Source organism: Vanessa cardui, chromosome 17, assembly GCF_905220365.1.
Source record: "Vanessa cardui chromosome 17, ilVanCard2.1, whole genome shotgun sequence".
Lineage (NCBI taxonomy): Eukaryota > Metazoa > Arthropoda > Insecta > Lepidoptera > Nymphalidae > Vanessa > Vanessa cardui.
This window is the reverse complement of record NC_061139.1, coordinates 4,828,875-4,856,580: the sequence shown is the minus strand read 5'-3', so window position 1 is coordinate 4,856,580 and position 27,706 is coordinate 4,828,875. Positions and strand designations below refer to the sequence as shown.

The 27,706-nt window shown below is 32.5% G+C and overlaps 1 protein-coding gene across 1 annotated transcript; it reads right to left on the bottom strand.

Annotated features, from left to right (window-relative positions):
* Positions 1 to 1,513: 1,513 nt before the first annotated feature.
* LOC124536883 (runt-related transcription factor 3) lies at positions 1,514 to 27,706 on the bottom strand. Its single transcript, XM_047113534.1, has 5 exons — positions 27,251 to 27,706; positions 14,086 to 14,199; positions 4,989 to 5,105; positions 3,717 to 3,899; positions 1,514 to 2,864 (listed from the first exon to the last, which is right to left on the bottom strand). The coding sequence occupies exons 1-5, from the start codon at positions 27,666 to 27,668 to the stop codon at positions 2,242 to 2,244; spliced, it is 1,455 nt and encodes a 484-aa protein (XP_046969490.1). The 5' UTR covers positions 27,669 to 27,706; the 3' UTR covers positions 1,514 to 2,241.

Below are 27,706 nucleotides of genomic sequence, written 5' to 3'. Positions count from 1 at the left end.
AATCAGGTGACATACTCATGTTGCCATCGGTTTTGTAAGAGAAAAGGACAAAGAGATACATAATAAAAAAATGGATGTTTAAATTAAATAATTTACTTTGTGATACCTTAAACCAAATCATATATCCATATTATTCAGATCAGTCGTCTACACAGAAAATACTAGTTACAATGCAATAAACTTCCGTACCGATTTTGCGTCACAGCGACTTATCTTGAAGACTATTTAGGAGCATTCGCAAGCAAGGAGGTAGTATAAAAGCATTCTCTGTTTCTTTCAGTCTGATGGCATGACAATGCAAACGGATGGAGAGAGATGAGGTGGATTAACTGTTTTATGTGTTTTTAAGGCATGGGAATCTGGGAGACTAGTGAAAAATTCCTGCACTTGAACTTCAAAACTAGTACATTCCTAACTGCAAATCGAATAATTAAAACTACAAATAAGAACTCTTTTTTATTTTAATGATTTTTTTTTCTTCGAAATTTGTATATGAATAAAAAAAAGGTAGTTTTAATAGACGAAGATTTTGATTAGATTGTCTCTGTGTATTTGAACAGCATGGTCCGCCTACACGCGTCCGTCTGTCCATCGTATCGCATTGGCGCAAATTAATGAGGGTGGGATATTTATTCCAGGGTTTCGTTTGCCGTCGCCCGACAAAATATCAATTCGCCGATTTGTATGTGTGCGTGACGTCAGGTGATATGCAAATGTTACGCTCCACGGCCGACTGCAGTAATGAGCTCATTAAAGTTGATATACCTATTGAAGTTGCGGCTCATAACGGCTCAACTATTTAACTGCTGGATTCCGGATCACGGTATCAAATTGTGAGCAGACGTACTATCAAGTGGTTTAGTGCACTCTGTTAAATTATAATTCATGAATTTCGATTTTCAGTCAGGATGTTTATGCAAAACGGTTTAGATCGCGGTCGTTATATTTATTATTTATCTGTGTTAATGTCAACAACGACAAGACACGTGTTTATTTCGATTTCTTATTTCAAAATGAATTAGTTTGTATTACTTTCTTTTTTTAAATAAAGTGTTATGTTTGTTTTGTGGGATGTATTTTAATCAAACAATAAATATTCATTTAGAATTTATTTATACAAAATGAATACCGCTACTTGCAGTGAACATAACGTAACAACAAGCTGTTTCACAAATTAATTGCTACGCAAGATTTACAATTTTAAAAACAAAATTACAAAACATAATAAAGTCACTATAATTTTAGTACAATTTTATTATTGAAATTAATTAACAAAATTATTTATGTAATTAATTAAATATAAATTATCATGTAAAATGTAAACTTGTTTCCTTTTGGCTGATATTCGATTTTTAAAAACAACGAAAAATGTGTCACAACCATCAATTTTTCTGCTTAAAAATAACAGTAAAATCCAAACCTTTTTCCTAACCGTATATTAATGTTGCCAATTTAAAAATAAAATATCAAGTTACAATAGAAAACAATTAAATTATTTTAATATACCCAAGAACGTATAGCTTAAACATAACGTAGCCAATTTTAAGATTAATAAACTAGTAAAAAATATAAATCTGAAACAATTAAAACCTGCTTTTTAAATAGAATCCTATGTTATTTTGATTATCTACAATGGACAGACTTCACATAATCAACAGATAATGTTCTTATACCTAATATTGTATACATCTACTCAACTTTTAATTGCACAACTATTGCACTTTACAAGATGCATTTACAACAAATTATTCACATTTTTATGTACAATCATTTTTTATATTTGAAATTAAACATTAAAAAGCGAAAAATATCGTGTTAGCGTTAGTTGATAACCATGAGCAAATTTCTATTATGAATCGTATGTAAATATGAAACTACATATTCACATGATTCGCGGAAAGCAAAATGACTTTCTCCATCGAAGTCATTCCTATTATTTGAAATCTCGTATCATTGGAGGACGGGAGCGTTTTATGTTTTATGATCGACATCGCCGAATCAATTTTTAGTAAGCAATTTCCTATCATTCCTTAAATAAATCCCAATAATTACAATACCTATTTCGTTGCAATAGATTAAATTATACTAACAAATTCATATCTTTGACCATTTTGTTAAAATATACATATTTTCTTATGTTGCCTACTATTCTCTTAGACTAGAACTTGAGGTCTTGATATAATGAGCGTGTAAACGACTCGTATTGTTTTCGGTGTACCGTAAACCTTTTTTGCTAGAGCCCTAATACGGTCGCCACACGGTGTTACTGTCTGGTTGTGGATTACCTCGTTGGCCGAGGCTATTGACCCTACCATCTTCCCCTCTCGCTGCCGCTGCGGCACACGAATTCCCACCTCCTAATAACAAGTCCCCTTGTCCGTGGCTCCCGTGCTGCCTGTGATTGTTGGTCGTTGACGATATTTGATCCATCATCGTCTGCAACTCGTTATGGTGATTCTGCGTCGAATGAATTGAATTCGAATGCAACGGATGGAAATTATGCGTTTGGTTAGCCGCCGTGTACAACTGACTATACAACAAACTTGCCGGCAGAACGGGATACAACGAGTTGTTACAATTACTGCTGCCGTACGACGCGTTCTGAGATCCCATTAGAGAAGGGAAGTTGGAACTGTTTGAATGATTATGTCCTATATTTGTATTCGAGTTAGAAGTGAGTAAGTCATCTTGAACTGGTGATTCTGGCTGAGAACTGTTGTCACTTAGCGATCGAGGTCCCGTAGATAAACTGTAGTCAGTGTTGTTGTTGTATCGCGGCAGGAGGCTGCCGTGGTGGGACGGCGAGGACCCGACGAGACCCGACAGCTGCTGGTCCAGATCTACTCCCGTCGTATCCGGCAGAACTGCATAAATAAAGACAAATGTTTCTAATTCAGATGCGATATATTCATTTGAGATGGGGCATAATGTTTACATTGTTTTAATATGGCTATATTTTTCGTGACGTGCGCGGGCACGCATCGGCAATAAATTCATCGGCTGGATCGGACGTGTCCGAGCTGCTGTAAATTATAATGAGAGCCGGTTTAATGTCCGCTGCGTCGGCGGGCAGGCGCGTCCACAACGTTACACGTACAGTTTCAAGGAGGATGTCAGTCGTAAACCATGTTGGTACATTTAATTTCACCATTCTGGTTTGATGGTTTCTGTCCTATAATATACTAAACTAAGCTTCCGATTATTACGAAGCGGTCAAGTCTCTAAGGAATATCACGATTTGCTATGTTTTATATCACAGTCAGTTTTGATGACAAATTTTGTATTTCATTTGACAATAACCCGTATACATCTATATAGTATACAGAAGAACTTTTGCTTAATAAGGAAATATGTTGTAGTCTAACGAGCAAAGAGATATTTAAAAAAATGTGGGCAATTAGACATACTATAATGTTAAGTAGATGTCCTAAAACATGGATATTATAAAGGAGGTTTTTATTGAGCTTATAAACTAGTATTCGGTGTCTCTTGCTATAATAACGAAAGCCAGGCGTGGAACAATAAAATCATTTATGAAAATAATCCGATCGATATCCGATAGTGATTATAAAATGAGGTCTCCATAATAGCTAAAATCCCGAAGGAGAGCGCGGGGTTAAAATAGTGTATGTTGTTTAGCCGTTTTATATTTGATCTTCTTATTTCAAATTAAACACGTAGATTGTGTCGCAAGGATATGAAAAATTCTTATTTACCTGTATTATTCGTAAAGTCTTGCGTAGGCGTCTGGTCCGGAACTGTGCCAGCGAATCCAAGAGCTGGTGGATTGAACTGCGTAGCGGCTGGTGCGGCGCAAGATGGTAAATACGCGGGGTATGCGCCTGCGCCTCCATATCCCCAGTGTGAGTTACTCGAACTAAGACCAAACTGGCTCATATCTGTTGAAAAAAAATATCATTAGATCTCATCAAACAAAATTTATTACAAAACCTTAAAAAGAACAAAATATTTCATAAAAGAATTCGTGAATACTTCGAATTTGACTCATCATTATTGTCAAAGAATTTCCTTTTTAAAAACATTCGTTCGTACATTACAATAGACACAAATTCACCGTTCTCATCTTTCAAAAAACTTGACCGGTCAGCAAAAAAAAATACAAATGTGAAATTTATAACGTGCATCGAATAGAGTCGAAAATAATACGGGCACCACTTATAAAGATATCGAGAGTGGACAAAACGCGCGCTACAGCAAGGCAGCTCGCACGTTGCATCCACTTTATTTTTTCCGAAGTATTACAGGCTTTTATTTTTCGGTATCACGGTTCCGTTTTTGGCCGACGATCGGTGGACTCGGTTTTTATACGATACGCGCTCGCCGCGTCGATTTGTGAATGTTTTTTTCCAGTTTTGACTCGCTCGAGTTGTTTTGGGCCGGTCGTGGATTTTAGCGGACTCGATGCACGCTTGTTCGATTGGGTTCGCAGTCAGCTTTCATCTGGATTTTTTTTCGGCGACTGATTGAATCCGCGCTTTAGTGAACGTAGTTTAGCGTATCGCTGCGCGGTTTGGTGACTCATTCACTTTTGAGCTATTGCGCGTTATAAGGTTTAAGTGCGGTTTCCGATTGAGACTCTATCATGCAATGGAAAAACTTTTTATACGTTTTCTTTAGTTTTGAAATCGAAGTTATAATATCAACTACTGTTTGTTTCAATAAACAAATAACTTTTTTTATTGTAACTTGACGCTAGCGAACTAAAGCTAACGTTTCGTTACAAACGTAATTTTTACTATACTCTTTGTGAACAAACTCTGATGTATACATATATAATGAATATTGTTCACTGTTTTATCATAATGCTCTATCATATAATAACTAGGCTACTCGTTCTGCCTTTGAGCTTATTATTGAACATATTCTTACTAATACTAATATACCAATTGTAACCTATATTAAATTAACACAATTTTCAGAGTTATTGGACAGAAGACGCTGTAAGGCACAGTGTTTATGGTACTTACTTTGACATGTTGTGATTGGTGGCATCCGGAATCCTCCAAGCGGGTCAGGCGGGAAGGGGAACGGTCTCTGCCCAAACGCGAAGTGGAACTGCTGTTGCTGCCCTAGCAAAGACAACACTACATCAGTACGATACAGGCTGTTCTAGGTAACAAACATTCAGATTATTATTTTTTATATACATGGCATTTGATACTTATTAGTTATAATAGAGTAGAATATATACAATCAAAGTCCTTGGTAATTTATTAACAGATAAAGTCGTTAGATATGTTAGTTCATCAGACACCTATATGCTAAATAAGTCTATTTATTTGTTTAATAATAAGGCTTCCAGTGGATGTGTCATTTATTAACATAAGAATTAATAACATTTAATGCCTAAATATATACAAATATGAACTAAAACTAGTTACTGTATAAATCTTGACCGAGTGGAATGGTGGCAAGATTGCTAGCAGCATTTCCCCGTTGAATCGCAATTCCGATCCTCTGGGCAAAAAACGAACCAGCCCTCCTGTCACCAGTGGAGGCAATGAGGCGAGGTGTTATAGTTTTGATGAAGCTTTTTGCACCACTACTCCAAGGGCCAAGCGTTTCGACAGCAAGTAGATGTAGGTTTATATTAAAATCTGAGTTTAATAGATCGTGTTTAAATGTACTGCCAATTCTTGTAGTACGTACACCAGGATATTTTCGATGTAATTTCATGAAATTAATTAATAAAAATAAAAAGCTTTAAAAGTAACTTAAAAATTGTAAACTACATATATAGAGGAATAAAATGAAAATAAAAACCAATTTGACTGTCATTAGAAAGTCAAGCAGAAACTGAGTACAATTATATTTTATTTAGTTTCTGTTTGGTTAAATCCTTGTATTAAAAGTAATATATTGTCTTGTAAATGTGGCATTGTTGGACTTAAACTTTTCCCTCTAACTCTTTAGAGGTTTAGTTTGTTTTTTACATCACCTCTCTGCTCTATTACGGTTTGGTTCCACATCTGATACATGCAGGCTTCTTCACCATGTTTTCTTTCAACTTGTATTATAGGCACATGAAACACAGTGTTTGTTTGACTGCTTTTGAACCCCTCAAACATCGGTTAAAATGCATGCGTTCTAATCACTGGGCAATCCAAAACTATCTCGGTTCTTGATTGAAAATATCTGCTTGACTTGAAACGCTGACTATTATAAAAAAAAAAAACTGAAACCGATGCTATATTGGAATGGAGAACAGGTTTTTGTGTATTTGTAATTAAAAACAGTGTAGTTACTCTTATTAGCTAGTTTGACATAAATTTGATGAACTAAAATAAAATCAAATTCGAAATGAAATTTATAGTATCTATATCACAATACAATTATGAGTGTATTTTCATTTATACAAAAAATGATTCACCTGATGCTAAGTGGTTACCATCGCTATAGATATGTCGCTAGAAATACATATTAAGCTATCCTTACATCAACACTAATGGGTCGAATTGGTATGTCCCTTGTGTCTGTAGTTAAAGTGACTCTCTCCATTTAAAATGGTGCACAAAAGTACTACGTATTGTTGTTTGTTGGTAGAATAAGTGTCAAATGAGTGGTACTAGACGAGCAAGAAACTACTACTAATTAATAAAATTAACAGAAGTAGCTGTTAAGTAGAGAACTCTGGCGAAGACTACTTTTTTGATTAAGTCCATAGCACAGAAATCATTTCGATCGGTTGCTTCACTAATTAACAAACTTTTGAATTTATAATAGGGATGTACCTGCTAATAATGTAAGGTAGAGAAGCGATGTTATATATTCAATTAACACTCAACACTCGAACCCTCCTGTTTATCAACCGACACTCCACAATTCATTGACACTTGTGTGATGTTCCCCGTCTCGCGTCCTCCTGTGAGGACGACTACTAATACTCTCGTAGGAATATTGTCCCGGACAATATGATATTTTATTTCTTATCCAGAAATTATAGACAAATTCTATGTTTGAAACGAGAGTTATTCAACGAATGTTAACAATCTTTTTAAAAAATCCTAGAATACGGATGAAAAAAATCATAAACAAATCTGTAATTTTGTGCACGATCTTATTATTAACTAGACGTGCCCGCGCCTTCATGCTTGTTTGACTTTAAAAAAATGTCATAGCTGTAGCCTAAGCTACTTCTTATTATATGAGTTTTCTGCCAATGAAATTCGGTCCAGCTGATCCAAAAACTAGCCGGAACAAACAGACATACAGACGGATGGAAAAAAAATTGTAAAAAGTGTTATTTTAGTTTATGTAGTGTGTATACATATGTATTTAGTAAAAAACAGTCATCAATTTTGTTACATATATTTAGATTAAATTAGTGACACGAGAGCAAACGTTTAATATTTAAATTGTGATCTCAGATTCAACCTTGAAATTATACCCTTAAAGCGCAAAGAAGTAATTGAATGGAGTTTCTATTAAACTGTTATGAAGTAAAAACAAACCAAGTCCCCAAACGTGCCTCGCATGCCATACCGAGTTGGTTCCTGATTCAGTATTTCCGAATTGCGTTACAAACCAATCGTCAACCCTAATCAACGCACATGTATTGACAAACGTAGATGACTAGCAATTACAATTTAAACTTACTCTAACAGTTATATTCACTAAATAATGAATGAATAAATGAATTATTCTTTATTGCCCAAATTTGTCTAGCCGTTTTTACAAACATCGACACATACAAACATTGAATTTTATAATTTTAGTAGGATGTCAGTCTTAAAATGAATAAAAATTTTAACAAAAAGAAAAACCGACTTCAAACAAAACACTATTTTAAAACAAATGAATATTCACGAAAAAGTAATAAAAATAATTGCGTATTCAACATATTTTTTAGAGTCTTCCTAAGTTAAATGAAATGAAAAATATTAGACTACTTAAAAGTCGATTAACGATTATATCATGTAGTTATAATTATTGGTATATTTGGAGTCGGTGTCAGCCAAGAAAACCCTGCAGTATATCTATCAAAAAACAATACGGGAATACTTTAACAAATATGTTTTTTACAAATTACCTTTTACACAATAATATACTGGATCAATCAAGGGGCTCGTATCGCTTCTTTCTTTTGATTGTTGGGGCAAGTGCACCGTGGCTGACACCGACTCCAAATATACCAATAATTATAACTACATGATATAATCGTTAATCGACTTTTAAGTAGTCTAATATTTTTCATTTCATTTAACTTAGGAAGACTCTAAAAAATATGTTGAATACGCAATTATTTTTATTACTTTTTCGTGCATATTCATTTGTTTTAAAATAGTGTTTTGTTTGAAGTCGGTTTTTCTTTTTGTTAAAATTTTTATTTATTTTTTGATTTTAAGTGAAGCCGATGTTGACTAACTAATTTTTTTTAATATGGATAGATTAAGCGTTCCGTTTATATGAGTCAGAAACTACTTCGAGGACAATTTCAAAGGAAACTTGCGAATAAAGCAAAAATAGACTTTCGAAAATGCGGATTTAATACGTCACGCGGCGTAAACTACAAGGATCCCTCGAAAGAGCTGTAATCGAACTCAGCAAAAAAACTTTGAAAAAGACCAACTATATTTCGTACATCATATGACATCACATCACATACACAAAATTTGATTAAAGATAGTAAGAAATTCTGCCCCATATCGCACCCTAACTGCGAGCCGTATAGGAGTTCCATCACTACATAGTATAAAACAAAGTCGCTTTTTCTGTCCCTATATCTTTAAATCTACGCAACGGATTTTGATGCGGTTTTATTTAAAAGACAGTGTGATTCAAGGGGAAGGTTTGTATATATAATATATATAATATTGTATACATGAACAATATAGTAAATAAACACTGATAATTTTAGAAGTTTGCGATGTGATGTCGTAAATAAACAAATTCTGTAGTATATTTAGTATCAGTATTGCACCCGTGCGAAGCCGGGGTGGGTAGCTAGTTGATTATAATATTCGACTATGATAATTACAAAAAACATAACCACATTACAGAAGGTGACTCAAATATCCAAATAACCTATCAATAAAAGATTCAACTGAGTATCGCTAACGTGCTCCTCAGAATTTTTCCGTTCCCTTCCGTTCCGTTACTTTGTCATGGATCCTGTGCTCAGAACCTTACGAAACTTTCACCAAATTACCCTTGAAGTATATATTTTATAATAAAAAAAGAATTATTAAAATTGGTTAACGTGATTTTCAGTTATTCACCTATTTGTCGCGCACATACATAATGCAAATTTAAGACTTATGTCGTTTTCATATGGATACCATCATCGGAAAAAAATAAAAAAAAATGGGACCCCACGGGAAGCACTACCTTTCAAACAAAAAAAAAATTATCAAAATCGGTCCACCCAGTGAAAAGTTATGAGGTAACAAACATAAAAAAAAAAAAAAAAAATTCAGACGAATTGATAACCTCCTCCTTTTGGAAGTCGGTTGAAAAAGAATCGAGAGTGTCTTTATATGTACTTTTAATTGACATTTAAATAGAGAGACAAGTATAACTTAAAAGCAAAAATATCAATTTAGCATCGAACCAATTTGGAAGATTAACTTTCAAGCGCTTCTTAATAAATAAATCTTTACTACATGGACAGTTAAAGACATTACCTACTACTGACGGCGAAACTTCCTGACGATCAATTCATCAACTCATTACGAAAATTATTTAATAACGATTAAAAATCCGACACACCGGCACTTTCACATAAGCGCATTTATTCACTACATTAAATTGACAAATGCACACATTCGAAAACAATTGGAAAGCGCCCTACGTAAAAGATTCAATGTATAAATCAACGGCGCAACAATTACACACTTTCATGGCAAGTTGGAATTAGAAACTGTCATTTGCACCGTTCGAGGGTTGTGTGGGTGGAGGGGGTATGTTACAGATGGGAGGGAAAAATAGGGTGCCGGCAAGGGCTACCGTGGACCTGATTAAAGGATTACACTGGGGTGGCGTCCGGTCTAGTTAGATTTATTATGCCAAGTATTTCAACTAGTTAGTCTTGCTTTAGCGTAAGTCCTGTGACCGATACGTAAGTATGCTCTGAATAATAGGACGTTTTTATAGTCTTTATTAAAATATACTGGTTAAGTAGTTGTTAGTAATTATATTATAAAGCCCGGTCGTAAAGAATATTACTGTTTTGTGCACAAACTTTCTTTATTATAATAGCTGTATAAATAGCGAAAGATTTGACAAACTACAAATACTTCTGGTACCATATTGAGTTTTAGATTAATAAATATTTAAATATGTAAATAGATAAAAATATTATTTTTCAGGTCATTTAAAATAGAATAAAATATTTAAAAGTTTCCTTGGTTTCTGTTTTGTCTATTCTATACATATACTACTAAAATAGATGATTTTTCTATACATCTGTAGAAAACATATATTCTAATTAAGTAATGTGTAAGTTTAATTATATTTAAATTTAATTTATAGAGTTTTATAAGTGAAGTGCGAATATTTAGTTCAAATAAGGCGGTTCCAATGACACTGTCAAAATTTTGTATACTGCTACACACCGTTTACAAGTACAGTCATTATTTTTCGGTAAATTAAATTTCAAGTAATTTATAAAAAACTATAATCTAATCTGAATATTAAAAAGTATCAAATATTATATGTTTAAAATCATTAACAATCTTGTGACTTATAGTTTAATTATAATATATAACGGTATTCATAATATAACGGTGTCATATACAATCTTTAATTTGATGATTCTATTATAATGTTCCCTACAGGGGCTGTCCAACTGTGCGCACTACACACACATAATATATACTCAACTATGTGCACAGGAATAAAAGGTTTAAAGTTGGTCAATTTCATGATAAACAATGATAGTGTTAGATTCAGCTGGCAAGTAGAAAAAACCCGCTTCTATATACAAAGAAACCTTACACACATAATTTTCATGATAAATACTGCAAAGAGTCACTCAATCGCTATAACATCGATATCTTAAAGAAAGAAAATCAACGGTAGGGACGTCCCTTAATTTAGCATTCATCAGCAATAGAAACATTAGCCTTACATCAAAGCAAATCTACAACATAAAATTGTTATAGTTCTTACAAGGATCTCTAACTGAACCAACAATCGTGTAATCATAAAATAGTGTTGTACTTCATTGTTTGAAATGTCGATAAACATACATACAACGTGTGAAGTACACAATGAAGTAGAAACGAGTTAAAGTTAACGATTCCCGTAAGCGCGGGTGGTCCGGCGCGTCGACGCATCAAAAATAGCTATGCCTTAAGAAAAACATTGTTTATAGTTTGCTCGATTATTAAATTGTAGGCGGCTACTGCGCGAAGCCGTAAACTCAACCACCCACCCAGATCTGGTAAAAATAAGATTGGGGGAAGAATACAGTCCTCTCATATTGTAAGTTTACGTATTGAAACTATGTTATAATTGGACGATGTGTAAACAAATTCACTAACGGTTAAATATTAAACATTTTAGATTATTATACGATACGATTTTAGTTCTTTTTATCGTTTTTCTACATTATTAATATGTTTATGATGCTTTTCATATTTTAATTTGATAACATGAACTATACTTAGTATTGCTTTAATTTCGAAGCAACGGAATTAGATTTTTTTTAAAATACGTCCTTTTTTGATCGTATGCATTCAAAGATTTTTTATTAGCAACGTTTTTACATTTTTTTATATTCTGCTTGTAATAATAACAGTAAACTGTAATGATTGCCAATCTTATAAATAAAAAAATGTTGAGTTAATTCTGCAAGATGTAATTAGTACCTACCATCTGCATTTTAAAATATTAAGCGAATACCAAATGTTAGATTTTTTATAAAACAATCTTGAATAGAATAATAAGAATAGCTTTAAAGATACAACGCGCCATCCTGTACAACAAACGCATAACATAATGGAATCTTTTAAGTCATTAATAATCTCGCATCTTCATATGGATGTGTAACTCGTCGGAACTTAGAATTAAATAATTTATCGTCGTGGAGGCTGGCATAATAAATCAATATGCAGGGCATGCACACACGGGGAGGTTAGCCCGACCTCCCGACCCAGCCCTTTCTTGACTAATTAATTAAACAACCGATTCATTACAGCCTTCCTTTGTGCCCTCACATTCGTCTCGTGAAGGGGTACAGACAGCAGATCCTTTACATTTTTCATCGGAGATAGTTCGAATAGTACAATCATGTCTGTTGAATTAAATAGTTGATTAGTTTCTGAACGGGAATACCTTGTATTGGGATGTTTAATTAAAGGATACCTAATGTGTTTTTAATGTAAAGCCTTTACAAGTCTTAGGATAATTTAAGAATACATATGCTCTTATACGGATATCTACTGTAAACTCAATATTTAAATGATGATGATGATGATGATGATGATATATGAACTTTAAAAACTTGAGCACAATTTATTTACATGTAGACTTTTCTTACTTAAATATGTACGTTGTTAGAAAATATATTTAATTATTTCTTATAAATATTCGATTGTTAATTAAGTCCCTTCGTCATTTACTAATTACAATTTTATACTATACGATACATAAAGTATAATAATTATTCAATATTCCTAAAACATATATATTTAATAACACATAGTAAATATTTATAATACTCAATTTTGCGTTCAATATTTCTGTTTAAATATTTATAAATAACTTGTTTAATTTACTAGTCGAACATTTTAACGAATCAATCTTTTAAGTCACTACTTTAACTAGAACCAGAAACTTAAAAAAAAAACATTTAAAAAAAGAACAAACATTGGCAATATCTTATCTGTCTCCGAAAAATGCTGTATTTGTATGCATGTGTGTGTATTTATAATAAAAATATATATGTATGTGTACCAGAATCACTAAGAAGGTAATCTTGTGTTTAATTATCTGTCTAATGGTTTAGGTAATGTTTAATTATTTTCATTCATTCGCACGATACAGATTGATTGAGCGTTCTGCGAGATTCGGCACGGCTCTTGTCCCTCTATTTGTTACCGCCGTATCTACCAAACTATTTAAATTGCTCCACTGAACGTGTGTTGTAACTTGTATCTAATAATGTACCGTTTCTATTTCGTTTAGTTGATATTGGTTAATCTTTTGACCAATTATCTCATAAAAATATGAATGTTAAATTTCGCTATAATTAAATTTATTTATTAAGTGAAGAAATTCTGCCACATGTGTATTCCACCAACCCGCATCGGACCAGCTTGGTGGAATATGTTCCAAACCTTCTCCTCAAAGGGAGAGGAGCCCTTAGCCCAGCAATGGGAAAATTACTGGCTTTTTTTGTTTGTTGTAAAGTAAAGTAAATGCAATTGGAGTTCATTTCACCACGTTGCTACAATGCGAAATAGAGGATTCACATGTGATAGGATTTTGTTTGAAAATATACTATATTAATAAAACTTTATAAAAATATTGTCTGCTCAATGTTAAAACTAATGATCACGAATCGTAAAATATGTATAAAATAATTTACAACATCTAATGTAAACTCACCTACCTATACAATGAGTACAATCATTTATAGTACTTCTAAAATTATTGTAAGGTGTATTATTACTGCATTTATTTAATGTATATCCATCGCAATTGAATTTTTCTATTTGACAAATTAAACTGTTGCTATTTTTGGTACTGGTTCACTCTAGCTGGCACACTCTAGTATTGTAATTATTAAACGAGTATCCATTTCGACCTGTTCACCTGTTCATCTAACTTTCCCTATATATGTATGGGACCCATCCCGGGCTTGAACGGATACAGTCTTTCCGAAGAAAATACTCTTAGTAGAATTTATTAATCAAGTATTCAAGCAGTATTTCATTTGTATACGAGCTCTTTCGCGGATTTAATTGCTAAACTGAGTATTTTTGTGTTTATCTATATCAAATATTTTTTGAAAAATGAAATCTTTCCTCTATAGATATTTATTGTTGATGTAGATTAGATCAAATATATCTGGAACAATTAATACTTATAATCGTAATTCTATCATTTTATGGTACTAACTGGTCTTTGATCTCGGTTCCCTCGGGCCGTCGACGGTGACTTTGATGGCTTTGTTGTATGTCGTCACTTGCGGTGGCGTCGTCGATATCGTTATCGTTAACGTGAAAGATTTCCCTGTAACAAAGAATTACGTTACATTAGAATAAAACCAAGTAATTGATATTTTCATACATTTTACAATTAAACAAGTTTATTCATATATATCTGATTGATTCACGTGAATATTATTTCATATCTTCGTCATCATTATTTTGTAATTTAAAAATAATATTCAATAACAGAAAATACCGTCATTAATATACGTGTTTAAATTTACCAGAAGTCTACAAAAACAATGCTTATTGTATAAGAGATTATTATTTATATTAAACACATAACACTTGTTTTTGGTGTATGGGAAACAATATGTCCATGATATATGAATCCAGAAAATGTGAAAAAAAGTTTTTGTTGATAGATAAGATTCCACACATGAGGAATACCCTTATTAACCCGATAGGTTTGAAAGACTTACAATTCGTTAGAAAAGAGTACCAGAGAACCTCAAATGTTTGGATTGAACCGACCAAATTTTTAGCTTTAGCTTTAGACGCTCTAAATATTTGGTAATTTTAAGTTAATTTTCAAAGTTTCTGAAACCAATTTGTTGTTTCGATAAGATTGTTGTGAAGACTTTGGTTGCTCAATTTCAGCATTCTTGAGATCAATATTATAAATAGCTGTAACATATTTTGCGATTAGTTTGGGAATTTATTCATAAACATCATGACTATTTTCTATTTATATCTTAAATAAACCATTAAATAAAATTGACTTGATATAGAACTTTGTAGTCTTATGTAAATAATAGCCTGTGAAATAGATAGGAATCTGGCAAATTAATAAATTTTCAACCGCCGAGATAATTGGTAAAAATGTTCGGTTGTAATGGAACTATGAAATCGATCAAGCCGTGAAATATTTGTGCAAACTTTTTACTCTGAATGAGTGGAAGCAATAAATTCAATCTGTGGTCGCTACTCTTTTCGCGAGCGCCCAATTTTTGTAGTTCGATTTTGATCGCTTGTTCGAAAAGTTAAAAATTTATTGCAGGTTTGCTTTCAATTTACCAGAAGCGAATGGAATTCCAACTAAAAATATTATCACCAGTAGTACAAAATTTAAAAAATCTACCTCATAAAATCATTAAATGAAACTTTTCGAATTACAGCTCTCAGTCGAGAGTATGTGTAATAAATTAAATCAACCCCAAAGCAATGGCCATCCAAAACTCCAATAACTCGCCAACTATCAAAATACCGAACAAATAAGCACTTGAAGCGAAATGACGTTTCAAAGTGGAGAACATAAAAGAGCAACTCATCCACAACATATCAGAGCACGTCACAAACAACAGGCCGACCACTTCATCACAGCATAACGCCGGCAATAAAAAAAACATTTCCATCTGCGGAAAAACCACAGTTAATATTAAATGACCGTCCGTCAAAGCTGTATTGTAGAGCGCTTTGCCAGCCGCTCGCTGCGGGATGCAGCCAATACCGATTTTCAGATTTTTCCACCCCGTTGCGGGGTGGCGGGAGAGTGACATGTAAGCTTTAATGGGGCCTGAAGCGGCACGCCGCTGGCTACACGCGAAAAAACTGAAAAAAGCCTCATTCATACGTGATTTCATGTGTAGGCTACTTTCTGCGGGCACGGTGTGTGCTCGTTAAAAATGGAGGTCGTACACGAGCCGGCTTGTTGCGGCTATCGGAGTTTATTAATGCGGCTCGAGAGGCGCTCACGTCGTTAACACTTATGGGAATACTCGTGTTTTGTGTCATGATATTCGTTGTATGTACCAAGATTTATTTTGTCGGGACTTTTAAATAATGTTATATATTCTTGAATTCTACGGAACGATACTAAAACGGGGAAGTCCAAAAATAGTGTAGATATTTGTATTTGAATGTTATGTCCATCACAATAGTTTTCAACGAAAAAATATTGTCTTTCTTTCTATATATTTACGTGACACGGTTACAAAGAACAATCTAGAAAATAATAACATAAAAGTTGTAAGTACATTAAAGTCTTCGTGTTAAAAATATTGCGTTAAACAACATGAATGTATTGTGTATCAAACAGCAGTTACGGAGGAGTTATTAAAAAATCAAAACAAATAGCTCACAGCAGCAGACAAGTGATGTGCCGGTGCCAGTCGCGGGGTACCACGGAGAGCCACGAGAACAGCGCGCCTAAATAAATAACCCCTACTTAATGTACCGGCGCACGACACGGTTTACGAGTTCACAATTTCCTCACACACCCCCTTGTCACGCGCTAAATGACGGACGTTTTATTTTTCGAGATTGATTTATGTGCGACTTGATTTTATTACACAAGCTTTGGTGTTAAACGAGAATGTAAGGATGCGAAAATGTTGTATTTCATGGAGAATGTCTTGTGTTCTGATATTTTAGGCACATTATTTTCATGCTATTTATGTATTTTAATAAAATATGTCTCTTGGTAATAGTAAAGTAAAGTTAAGTAAAGTAAAGTAACCAGCCTGTACATTTCCCACTGCTGAGATAAGGCCTCCTCTTCCATTAAGGAAAGGGTTTGGAACATATTCCTAAACTGTTGGTAATAGTAATAATAAAACAAACATTTTATCGGAAAAGGGCACACGAAGTCAGTACCAAAAAGATTTAAGTAAAATTATTAATTTTTCTTTTTTTTAATAATTGTTAATCATTGATAGTGTAATTTATATTTTACAGAAATTAATAACTAGCTTATTCAATAGTATTACAATACATATAATTATTTTGATATAACCCTTAAAGCTTAAACGCAAGTTTCTAAGGAAGGTGCATAGATATTAGGAATACTTATATTAATGTACTGTGTAGTATTGTGTCTTTGTGTTCAAGTCAATTGTACATTTAATTGTACAGCAAGCGGTACACATGACGCAATTAGTAACTAAACTGTACGAACAGCGCTTAGTGCCGCCACTCGCGACTACAACTCCGACTCGTAGCTTGCTCGAATAGACAAATCTGGATAAGGCAATGCGTTTGATAATAATCTATACGTTATAAGTAATTGTTTTATATACATATATTATAGGTATTAAGTATACTGTTCTATTTTTGAAAATTATAATTTTTTATTTAAAACCTTTTTGAAGACATTTTGTATCTAAAGTATTTTTAATTGCAGGAAATGAAATGGTTATGGGAAAGTTGGAACATTTTACGTTAAACGTCTAAGATATTTAAGGGACCCGTATAAACAGCTATAGGTTTACACACAAAGCTGTTCGAATGACAAATTAGGACAGGTAATTTAAAGAAATAAAATGTCCTATTCTATCTTTTAGTTCTTGTAAATTTGTAAATCATTCGATTTTAATTTATTTACTTTTTTCGTTGTGTAAATATTTTATTATTGGAAAATTGGATTTATCTTATATTTATTATAAATGAATTTTATTTCTTAATCAGACAATAAACATTTATCAGTATTATTATGCCACATCCACACAACAGCGTCGTTCGCTCCGTCGACGCAGACGACATTTCCTAATAGCTGGATGCAATCCAATTTGACACCTGTCAAATACACTCCTTGCCGTGTCAGTCGCGGCGATTACGACGACGTCGGACGTAACGACGTGCTAATGCTTACGTGCGCGCTAATTGACTGAATTAATATGCTGATGTAAGCTGTGTGTTTCGTCTTTGTTCGATATATCTCAATCACTATGTTTACAACCACGTTATATTTACCATTAAAGTTTTGTGTAACAGTTTTGCGTTGTTCTGTTCGTATGAAACTACCAGTATGTGTGTTTTTATAAATATTCTAGCCGTCACTTTACACAATGATGTCGACTGTGAATCAGCGTGATACCACAATACACAGTTACGTAACTTGTGGGCCGCGCTTAGTTAGCGCACCTACCCCAAAACCGAGAGGCAACCATAAATGAAATGGTAGTTTTCCGCGGCTAACCGGGCGCAGCCGGGTCGACCGGGCCGGTAAACCGGGCCGGCTGCGGCCGCGTTATGGTTGACAAGGGCCTGTTACGGGCGCCGACCGCGTGCGTGCCACAACCTACACGATGTTTGCGTGTTGGCCGCAACCGCTCAAGTTTGTTTTCTACTTTTTTCTTATTTAAGACACTTAGACACGCTTTAGTAACTTTGTACAAGGAAATTAAACAATGTATTTTTTTACAGCCTGAAGCGCGAAATGAATGTAATAAAATTAAGATGTTTATTTGAAAAGTTTCGTCGGTTGATAAGTATGCAAGAGAATTCGAGTCGTTCATAAAACGGGATGCAACAGTAATCAAAGCGAGGCCAACGCACCACAATATATTCGTATAAAGAATTTCTTCAAAGGAAAATTTTTATTCAAATGGCTATGTGACCGCAGGCGTGGCTCCGCCTCCGCGAAAGACGCTGCTTTTCCGACCTTTTCTATTGGTTCGCGCGCGGAAGGCGGGCCGTGTCTTCTTCTTCGAGACCAACTTTTCATTTGCACAACTCTGAAATATTGCCAGATTAAAACACTGCGCGAAACTTCTCAATGCGGTTTCTCGAATCGCTTTTTTCTTCGGAGGATTTCTCATTACTTTCATTACCATAAATATCGAAGCTTTAGCATTCCCAGTTTTTCCCATAATGTATTATTACTTCATGTAAATTCTTCTTGTACTTTCTTAAATTATTTTTTTCTATTAAAAATTTCAGACAGGTCTTTTTTTTAATTAGAATTTAAAAAAAACACACACAATACATATAATAGTTATTATAATACATGTAGACGGTATTTTGTTTATTTTGATCGTCATTTAAATCGAGAGATTTTTTTTATCCCTTATAAGAAATCTTCGGTTAGCTTCAACAGTAATTATTTCAAAACTGTCAAAACTTGTAAATATGTACATATATTGTTTTCTTAGCAAAATCAAATATTTGGCATGGTTTTTTGAATTTATTTATTTTTTTAATCTAGTCTGGTTTTGCACTTGCGTTAACATCTGTGTATAATAATGCTATTTTATGAACGAGGTGACAATACAGGACAGAAAAGTCGAAATATATTTGAAAACTAATATGAAACATGACCGATTTCAAGAACACATACGAACATTTTTTTAAAATATATTTATATGACATCTATTTACGTACGTATTAACAAGATATATTACAACCACAATATTTTAAATAAAAAAAAAACTTATAAACTTAATTATATAGTTATATACATACTTACATTAAATAATTAGTTTTTTAATTGTTATAGAGATTATGAGATTTAAAATGAACTTTTTGAAAAATAAAATTTTCCAAGTATAAGAAAATCTTCGAAACGTTCTTTATTCAAATTCAAGAACTCAGGAAACGTTCAAATTGTTTTAAACCTCTTAAAAAAAGTAACCGTATTATATTTTTTTATATGTATAATAATTTTTCCATGTCACTTAACCATATTTCGACTGAATCCTATCGTCGCTTTTTGTTTAGATAGATTATACTTCAAGGGTTCCAATTTAATGCCAAAATTCTACTCTCACGGGGATAATGAAAGTGTGATACTGGAGCGTACTAATGCTACATATCGTCCCATTTTCATTGAATTAATTGCGCTTATTAATAATAATATGGTACTATAAAGTTTTCTAACAAATGCAAAATTCACTTATAGTAAATGCCTGCTTTTGTTTCTAAATAAATAAATGCGGAACTATAAATGCCTACGTAACTGATTTCTGAGATTTCTGAGTGGCCAAGTTAGATTGCTTATTGTTAACGATCTCTTTGTAAATAATAATGGAAATGCTTCAAAAATCATCGTCTTATCTATACTATGTATATCTACTATAATATTATAAAGGAATAAATTTGTTTGTTTGTATTTAGGGGGAAACTTTGGAAATCATACTTCAGTTCTAAAAAATTTCCACTTCTAGAAAGTGATATTCTTCCTGAGTACACTCAACCTGTGACGGGAGGATTTACCAATAATAAAGAAGTTTCAATTTTTTGAATATAGAATTAGCAATTTGATGTTGTAATGATTTACAACATCAAATTGCTAAACATTAACATTTTTGATTTTATTAAGTTTATTGATGTTACAAGAATGAAATCTGTATAATACTTGGATCATTTTTCATAATCTTGTCTTCATTTTGATTTTGTTATATACTGTACGAATATCATTTATGTGCGCTGTTGCCATAAACAAATTTTCCATAAATTTCCATCTACAAAATGTACATTAAAGGTTTTCCATGAATATGAAGTGGGTAGGTTAATATTTGCTGATTTCTCTGTATCAGTTACTTGTAAACATTCATAATATATGTATATATCAGGACTCGCTCTAATTGGTGTCAATAATTACCAGCCCAATGCTTGTCTCAATTTATGGCCGTTTTTTCATTGGTTATTAGTCCTTCGAACAACATGAACTGTTTATTGCCATTTAACAATCTAAGTATTCAAGCTATATCTTTTGCCTTTTGTTTTCATGTTATGTAACAAAATAATGAGTTTATCTTTTCACAGCTCGACTTGGCTACGTGTACCAACACTGTTTACACATTTTTTATGGTATAGGTTGGCGGACAAGCATATGGGCCACATGATGATGTGTTCATCATCACCCATAGACAATGAAGCTGTAAGAAATATTAACTATTCCTTACGTTGTTAATGTGTCACCAACCTTGGGAACTAAGATGTTATGTCCCTTGTGCCTGTAGTTACACTGGCTCACTCACCCTTCAAACCGGAATACAACAGTACTGAGTACTGTTATTTGGCAGTCGAATAACTGATAAGTGGCTGGTAACTATTCAGACGGGCTTTGCACAGAGCCCTACCATCAAGTATTTTTTTCACAGCTCGACTTGTTTAGACATATTTTTCGAATACTTTCAATTTCAGACATAGGTGATTCAATTGATAGAATTAAATTAATTTCCCGAACATTTCACAGCCTACCTAAATTCTACGAGTGAACTCTTTTCGAACTTGAACTTATCCTTCTTGATCTCTTGTCCCTGATAAAATCTCTAGAAAATTCTAAAGCAATCTCTCTGATAACAACCATATGATGTAGGATATGAACACCTTGTTCGTATTAGCAGACTCACCCATATTGAGGCACTATTAAGGTCTTCTAGCACGGCATTGAGGACGTTTAGTGATTCTTCCAAGATCTGAAGAAGATGTGTTGATGTTCTCTCACACTTCAAATAAATACAGCGATTTTTCCACTCTATTCTCTTACAATTGCAGTAGTAAACAGTTTTCGGTAAATTCCATTTGCCAGAACCCTGTTTGAAATTGGATGAGAGTGCCATTGTCGGGTACTTCGAGCAGTATGATGGTTCTTGGATATTCATATACAATTGACAATGCGTCCTTCAATACTTCTGACTATCAGTATCGTCGCTGCTGGGATTTCAGTATCCAAGTCGCGATGGAATCGAATAATTTCACATACATATTACATTACATATATATTTCATAGTTATAGGTAAAACATAGCATACACACAGAAACACTTTGTATTTTGAATAAGACGGTTACGTTATACATTAAAAAATAAGGATTTAATTTTATTACAATTATTTAATTTTTAAACACCGTTAAGTGTGATAATAAATTTAAAACGAGTGCATTTTTTTTTTAAATATATTTACGTATATATACTACACCATAAAAACCGTAAGGTTTAGTAAATTTAAAATATTTTATACCATATAATCTATATTAATTATATAAATATGAAAGCAACTCTATCTGTCTGTCTCTTGCTCTTTCACGACCAAACCGCTGAACAGAATTTTATGAAATTTGGTATGAAGCAACGAACTGCAAGAAAAGATATAGGCTCCTTTTTTGCCTGACACATGACAACCAATAACCTAAAACGCAAGTGACGCTGCGGGCGACTACTAGTAAAATGTTTTATTGAATAATATAAAATACAGAATAAAACAAACGTACTCATTCTTTATGAAATTTTACGAACTGACGAACGTTCACCTGTGAATGTGAAAGGGCCGCCCATGGGCTAATATCAGGAATATCGGGTTATAGGTGTATGGCTGAAAGTAAATAATAAAAACGCAGTTATGTATTAAAACTAATAAATGTAATACGATGATTTTTTTAATTGGCAATTGTGGTAAATGAATAATCATTAGTCTAACCCAAGGTTTACTAAAATGGCAACGGACAAGAACTTCACTATAAATTATTTTTTAAATGACTAGTGTTAGATAGTGTCTGCTTGTTTAATTATCAGTCACTTTTATAACGTTCCACTGCCAAACCTTAACACTAATATTGTATAACAGTGGGAAGGGTTGAGTAAGCCAGTGTAATTACAATCATAAGGGTCATGACTCTTCAAGCGCTCATTTCTATGGGTGTTGGTAGAGAAATCAGATGGCTCACTTGTCAGTCTGTCCTATGTTGTTCCTATTTTAAGTTGAAAATACTTTTTAAAAGGCATGGTGGTGGCATATCGATGATGCAAGGAATGGTTTAAAGTTCTGTCATTGTCAATAGCTATGAAGAGAAGTAAAAATTATAAAAAGATCGAAATAAGACTTAAGATTTAGCACGTTCTTTTTACGAATAAATAGAACATTGTTGTTTTGTTTTTTTTTTTTTTTATAAATAAAGAAATATTAGTGATCAATGTACTATGTGTATAAATCTTAAATTACCTTTTTGTGTAGGCTAGTAGCAAAATAAAACTTTATCTGTAATTACATTAATATTACGTAATCTATGCATAGATTATCTCATGCTATTCCAGGACGGACCGGCCGTTGACATCTTAAGCTGGGAGATATGCGTATATCCCAGTTACATTAACCTAGCTTACTCTATTACATATTTATCTATTAAACGAGGCCTAGATAGACTAATGCTAACCGAATGTCACGTGACAGTCCCTTTGTGCATTATCTAGTTATCCACAAAACCACCTTGGTACAAACTGGACAATTAAACATTGATATATAGGAGTTAATAGGTTCCGTATATAATATCAAATGAAACCCTGTGCGAGTGTTTATGTAAAATTCTATGAAAAATTATGAAAAATTAAATAGGACTTATTTTCACTACTGAGTGTACCGAATTTCCTTACTTCTTCTTTTAGTAGTTTAATCATCACGAACTAAGCATATGTTGATTAAGGAGATAACATTTGTTGACGTTGAATGTGAGAGATACGAATTATAGTTTAAGTATGTGTTTAAATTTATCTATCTTTGAAAAGCCAAACCTTTCCATTATTACAACAGAATTTTAAGCCAGTTCCACCTGAGAAATTTAACTGAATACATTTTTAGTGCTACGTTATACTTTTATTTATTTAAATCTTTATACTACTAGTAACCCAATGGGTTTTGCACGGGTAGCATTTATTAATAAACAGAACAATATTATTTATGGTCTATTTTAAATAAATTAAGCTATAAAAAGGTATACATATGTAACAATATACATAGGTAAGTATACAAAATATAAATAATAAAAATAAAAAAAATATTTTGAAAATATCAAAATGTTATTATACTTTTTTTCTTTTATTCATAAAAAAATATTGCTTTCTTATGAATTTGGTATCTTGTAATTTATTCTTAACTGTATTTGAAAATAATGTTTTGCGATTTTCAGACACTGTTAAATTGAATATTCATAACCCTAGACAATTTTTAGGGGCTTTCATGTTCTATTTATAAATAGGCATATTTCAATGAACAATATATACACAAATAGAAGCAGTTAAACAGACAAATGTTTTTAAAGGAATACTTAATCAATGAAAATATATTTTATTCAAGTACGCTCTTTTAAGCAGATTTCGACGCATCCTTTTACAAGATAAATTTTTGTTTTAATAATAAAGTATCAAAAATATATATAAATATATACCAGAAAGTTTAATTCTTCCAAAAATAAAGGCCAAGAAACTCAATACTTAATATTTAATTTTTATAAAAAAATTAAAAGGATAATTATCGTATACAATTATGAAAATTAAGGCCATGCCCAGATTCAGGCAAGACCTCTTGCTTTTTTAAGCATTTTTTTATTTGCATATGTGTAGACAAAGGTCAAATGTTCTGCGGAATTGGATTGTAATATCGAATAGTCGACCCCGCGAAGGATAAAACCTGTGGGAAGTTGAAAGGTTGTAGTTGAAAATTTATATTTACTTCTTTTGCTTATTCAAGGAACACTTATCGTCTCATACTTAGTTGCGCATGAGTTGAGAATATTAAGAATTAAAAAAAAAAAGAAAAACATTTCATTAAAGAAAAATAATTCAAGTAGGATACATATTTCTAAATTCTCATTGATTATGTTGTTGTTAGTACAAATATAAGTAAAATATTTTTGAAGTAATTTTTAATGTCATTTTATGAAATTTATATTTCTTTTATAATATAGTGATTAGAGATAAATAAATAATGATTATGTAGGATAGCTTGTCAGGTCAGTTGTTTTAATTAGCCTAAAACATTATTTGTACATATAGACAAGAATGAATTAGAATGCTATGATAAATAGCTTTAATATATTCATAAATATAAACATCATCATTAGCGTGGCATGTAACTGCTGAAAGAATGTAAGAAATCATGAATATCTTTTTAATTCAATTCTTAAATTGTATGTAGAACATTTTAATTATTTTTATTCATAATGAATGACAAATGATTATATTTTCACTCTGTATTCTATGTTCGTTTTCAATACAAAGACTGTGTAGCAGTTGCTTTATCATGGTGCATACAACGCGACAACTACGCATTAAAACATATGCGGGCTTCAAATTGTGCTATACGTTTGTATTTATTCGCAATTTCAGTACGATAAAGGCTAATTATTCCCTTTTTTCACAAATTCGTATGTATAGGAAAATATTTCTAGTTATTTTCTTTTATTATAAATAAAAGTTATTTTATTTTATTATAAATAAATAAATATAAGTTCATTAGTTTTCTATGTCGTCTTGGGTCTGGACATTTGTGGTAACGTCGTTACTTCTGCTTTTCCAAAACACAAGTCCTTTAGCTACTTACATTGGAATCAGAGTAATATATGTGATGTTATCTAATATTTAATATTAAAAAATATATATTTATTTTAATTATCTGTGTTTTCTTCGATTTATTAATATATGTATATTTATAAATTATAATATAATTATAGAACATGAAAGTCGCGCTTGTCCTATTAATATTCGGAATTAGAAACGAAGCTTACATTATATAAACATAATGCATATTTACACACTTTTAGTATATGGGTTACGTAAATATATAGGTAGGTTTAATAGTTAAAAAAAAAAATTCTACAGTTTACCACTAATTCATGCAACGCTATAATTTAAAGATTAAAATAATGGTCTATTGTTCTTTGCAACATAGGTTATATATTTTTCTCAAATCATCGATTTTTTTTATATAATACCTATATATTTACAATAATATCCCGAAGGGCCTGACATGGGTTTTTAAGCGATTTTGTTTTGTTTTATTATTTCAATTTGTCTGTTTTGTACAAGTTTATCATAAGTTACATATATAATTTAAGTATCGAAATGTTATAGTGTTTATTTGTTTGTTTATGCACCTTCATTATAAAGTAAAATCGCTTCAAAGACTTTATAATTTTTGTGAAAATTTGTGTCATACTATCTTATATTCAGGGTCTATAGTAACACAACAAAATTACTTAAGGTATAATTCATCAATTTAAGACATAATGAAGCACCTGCTCAGATTTTAGCTAATTGAAATGGCTTGGCTATAATCATTTCAATTAGCTAAGAAAATTATTTAAGACGAAATTATTTTAGTAGCATGAGTAATTTTTTTTAACTACATGCATGTAGTGCAAATTATATGTAAATAGACTCTCTGTTCTGGTATGTTTAAAGGAGGAGCTATCCGTCTATTTTTCTATCTATCAGAGAGAGAGATTTAAAGTCCAGATAAGGTTAGTGCAAATATTATGTGATAAAATTGAATATCGTAGTACCTTCTTTCTTTTTTTCTTTTGTGTACACCTTATTATAAATGTCAACAGAATACACATATGTAGGGTTATGTATTTTAAATATTGTTATTATGCATGGTTTTAAAGCAAAGTAAACGAAAGAAAATATGAGTATATTATCTCTATTTTAGTATTTTGAAATATTAAATATTTAGTATAGTACATTAAAAATATGTCTCACAGTTGTAACCTCGTGGCAAAAACATTATTTTTTAAATAAAATATTCTTTATAAGATTTTAAATTAACGTAGATATTTTTATGACCACAAGTATTATTATTAATATCTTGCGAACAAGACATTCGTAGACAATATCGAAATATTGAGCTCCACCAAATAAAAATAAAAAAAATATGGTAAATATCCCGTTTTAAATATTTTTAGTAAATATTCAATGTATTTGTGTAGTGAAAGTACAAAATCTTACATAAATTAATGACTCTCAATTTGAAATGGTATTGATTTATTTTATTTTGTAGGTACTCTTTTTAAACAATTTAATTAATTAATTTTAGTGTATAAATACGTAAAAGTAACACATATTAATATAACAAGCAAACTTCGAACAGTTTTGTAAGTCAAGGCAATTTTATTCTCGTGAAAATCTTAAGGGCGGATCGGGGCGGTTATGCCGGCCATCCCGCCCTATTTGACATTCACGAACTTTCTTAAGTATCTCGGAAAAAGTTTTGATCTCTTCCGCTGTCGCTGAGTTTACCCCACTTTGTAACTTGGCCAAAACATTTGAATGTCATATTTACTTTTATGCTAATCTTCGTGGGAAGTTTAACTTTTAATGCATTTGATTATTGTTGGCTTAATTTTTAGTAAAATTTTGATCGTTTTAATGCGGAAACTCCTTGTAATAGGATAAGATTATGAGTTTGTATGTTACTAAACAATGGAATGTGTATTTATACAAAGTATTTTTAAACGCATCATATTTGTAATAAAAAATACTAGAGGGCCGTTTATGTACTACCTTTGATTATTTCGTTTTATTATGAATCTTTTAAATGAGTATATCATTGTGTAACAATAACTGCACCTTCAGCACTCACCGCGACCACTACGGCCGACGAATCTTAGGTCGTTGAACTTCGCTACTTGGTTTTTCATCACAGCAGAGCTGTTCCGCAACTCCGCACAGCAATTTTCGTCATTGCCGGCCCGTACTGTCACGAGCGTACCGTCTCCGATGTCACCCAGAGCCACTACCTTGAACGCCACGGGTAGCGTTTTGTTCGAACGCCAGTGAGGAGGCAGTACCGTACAAACGAAATGCGGACTGCCAGTTCTCACTAATTCGCCTGGATGTTCCGATAAGAAGTCTCCCAGCGTCCTCTCCGCGAGAATGTCCGAAGTCATCTTCGTGTACGTTTCGTGGAGCAGAGTGGAGCTGGTGTCGGGCGACACGGCACCACTCGACGCCCCCGTGAGGTGCATCCTCGACACCCTCGCGCGCTGCGTGCTGCACATAGAGTCCACTGTGTCCGCACCTACATCGCACTTCCCAC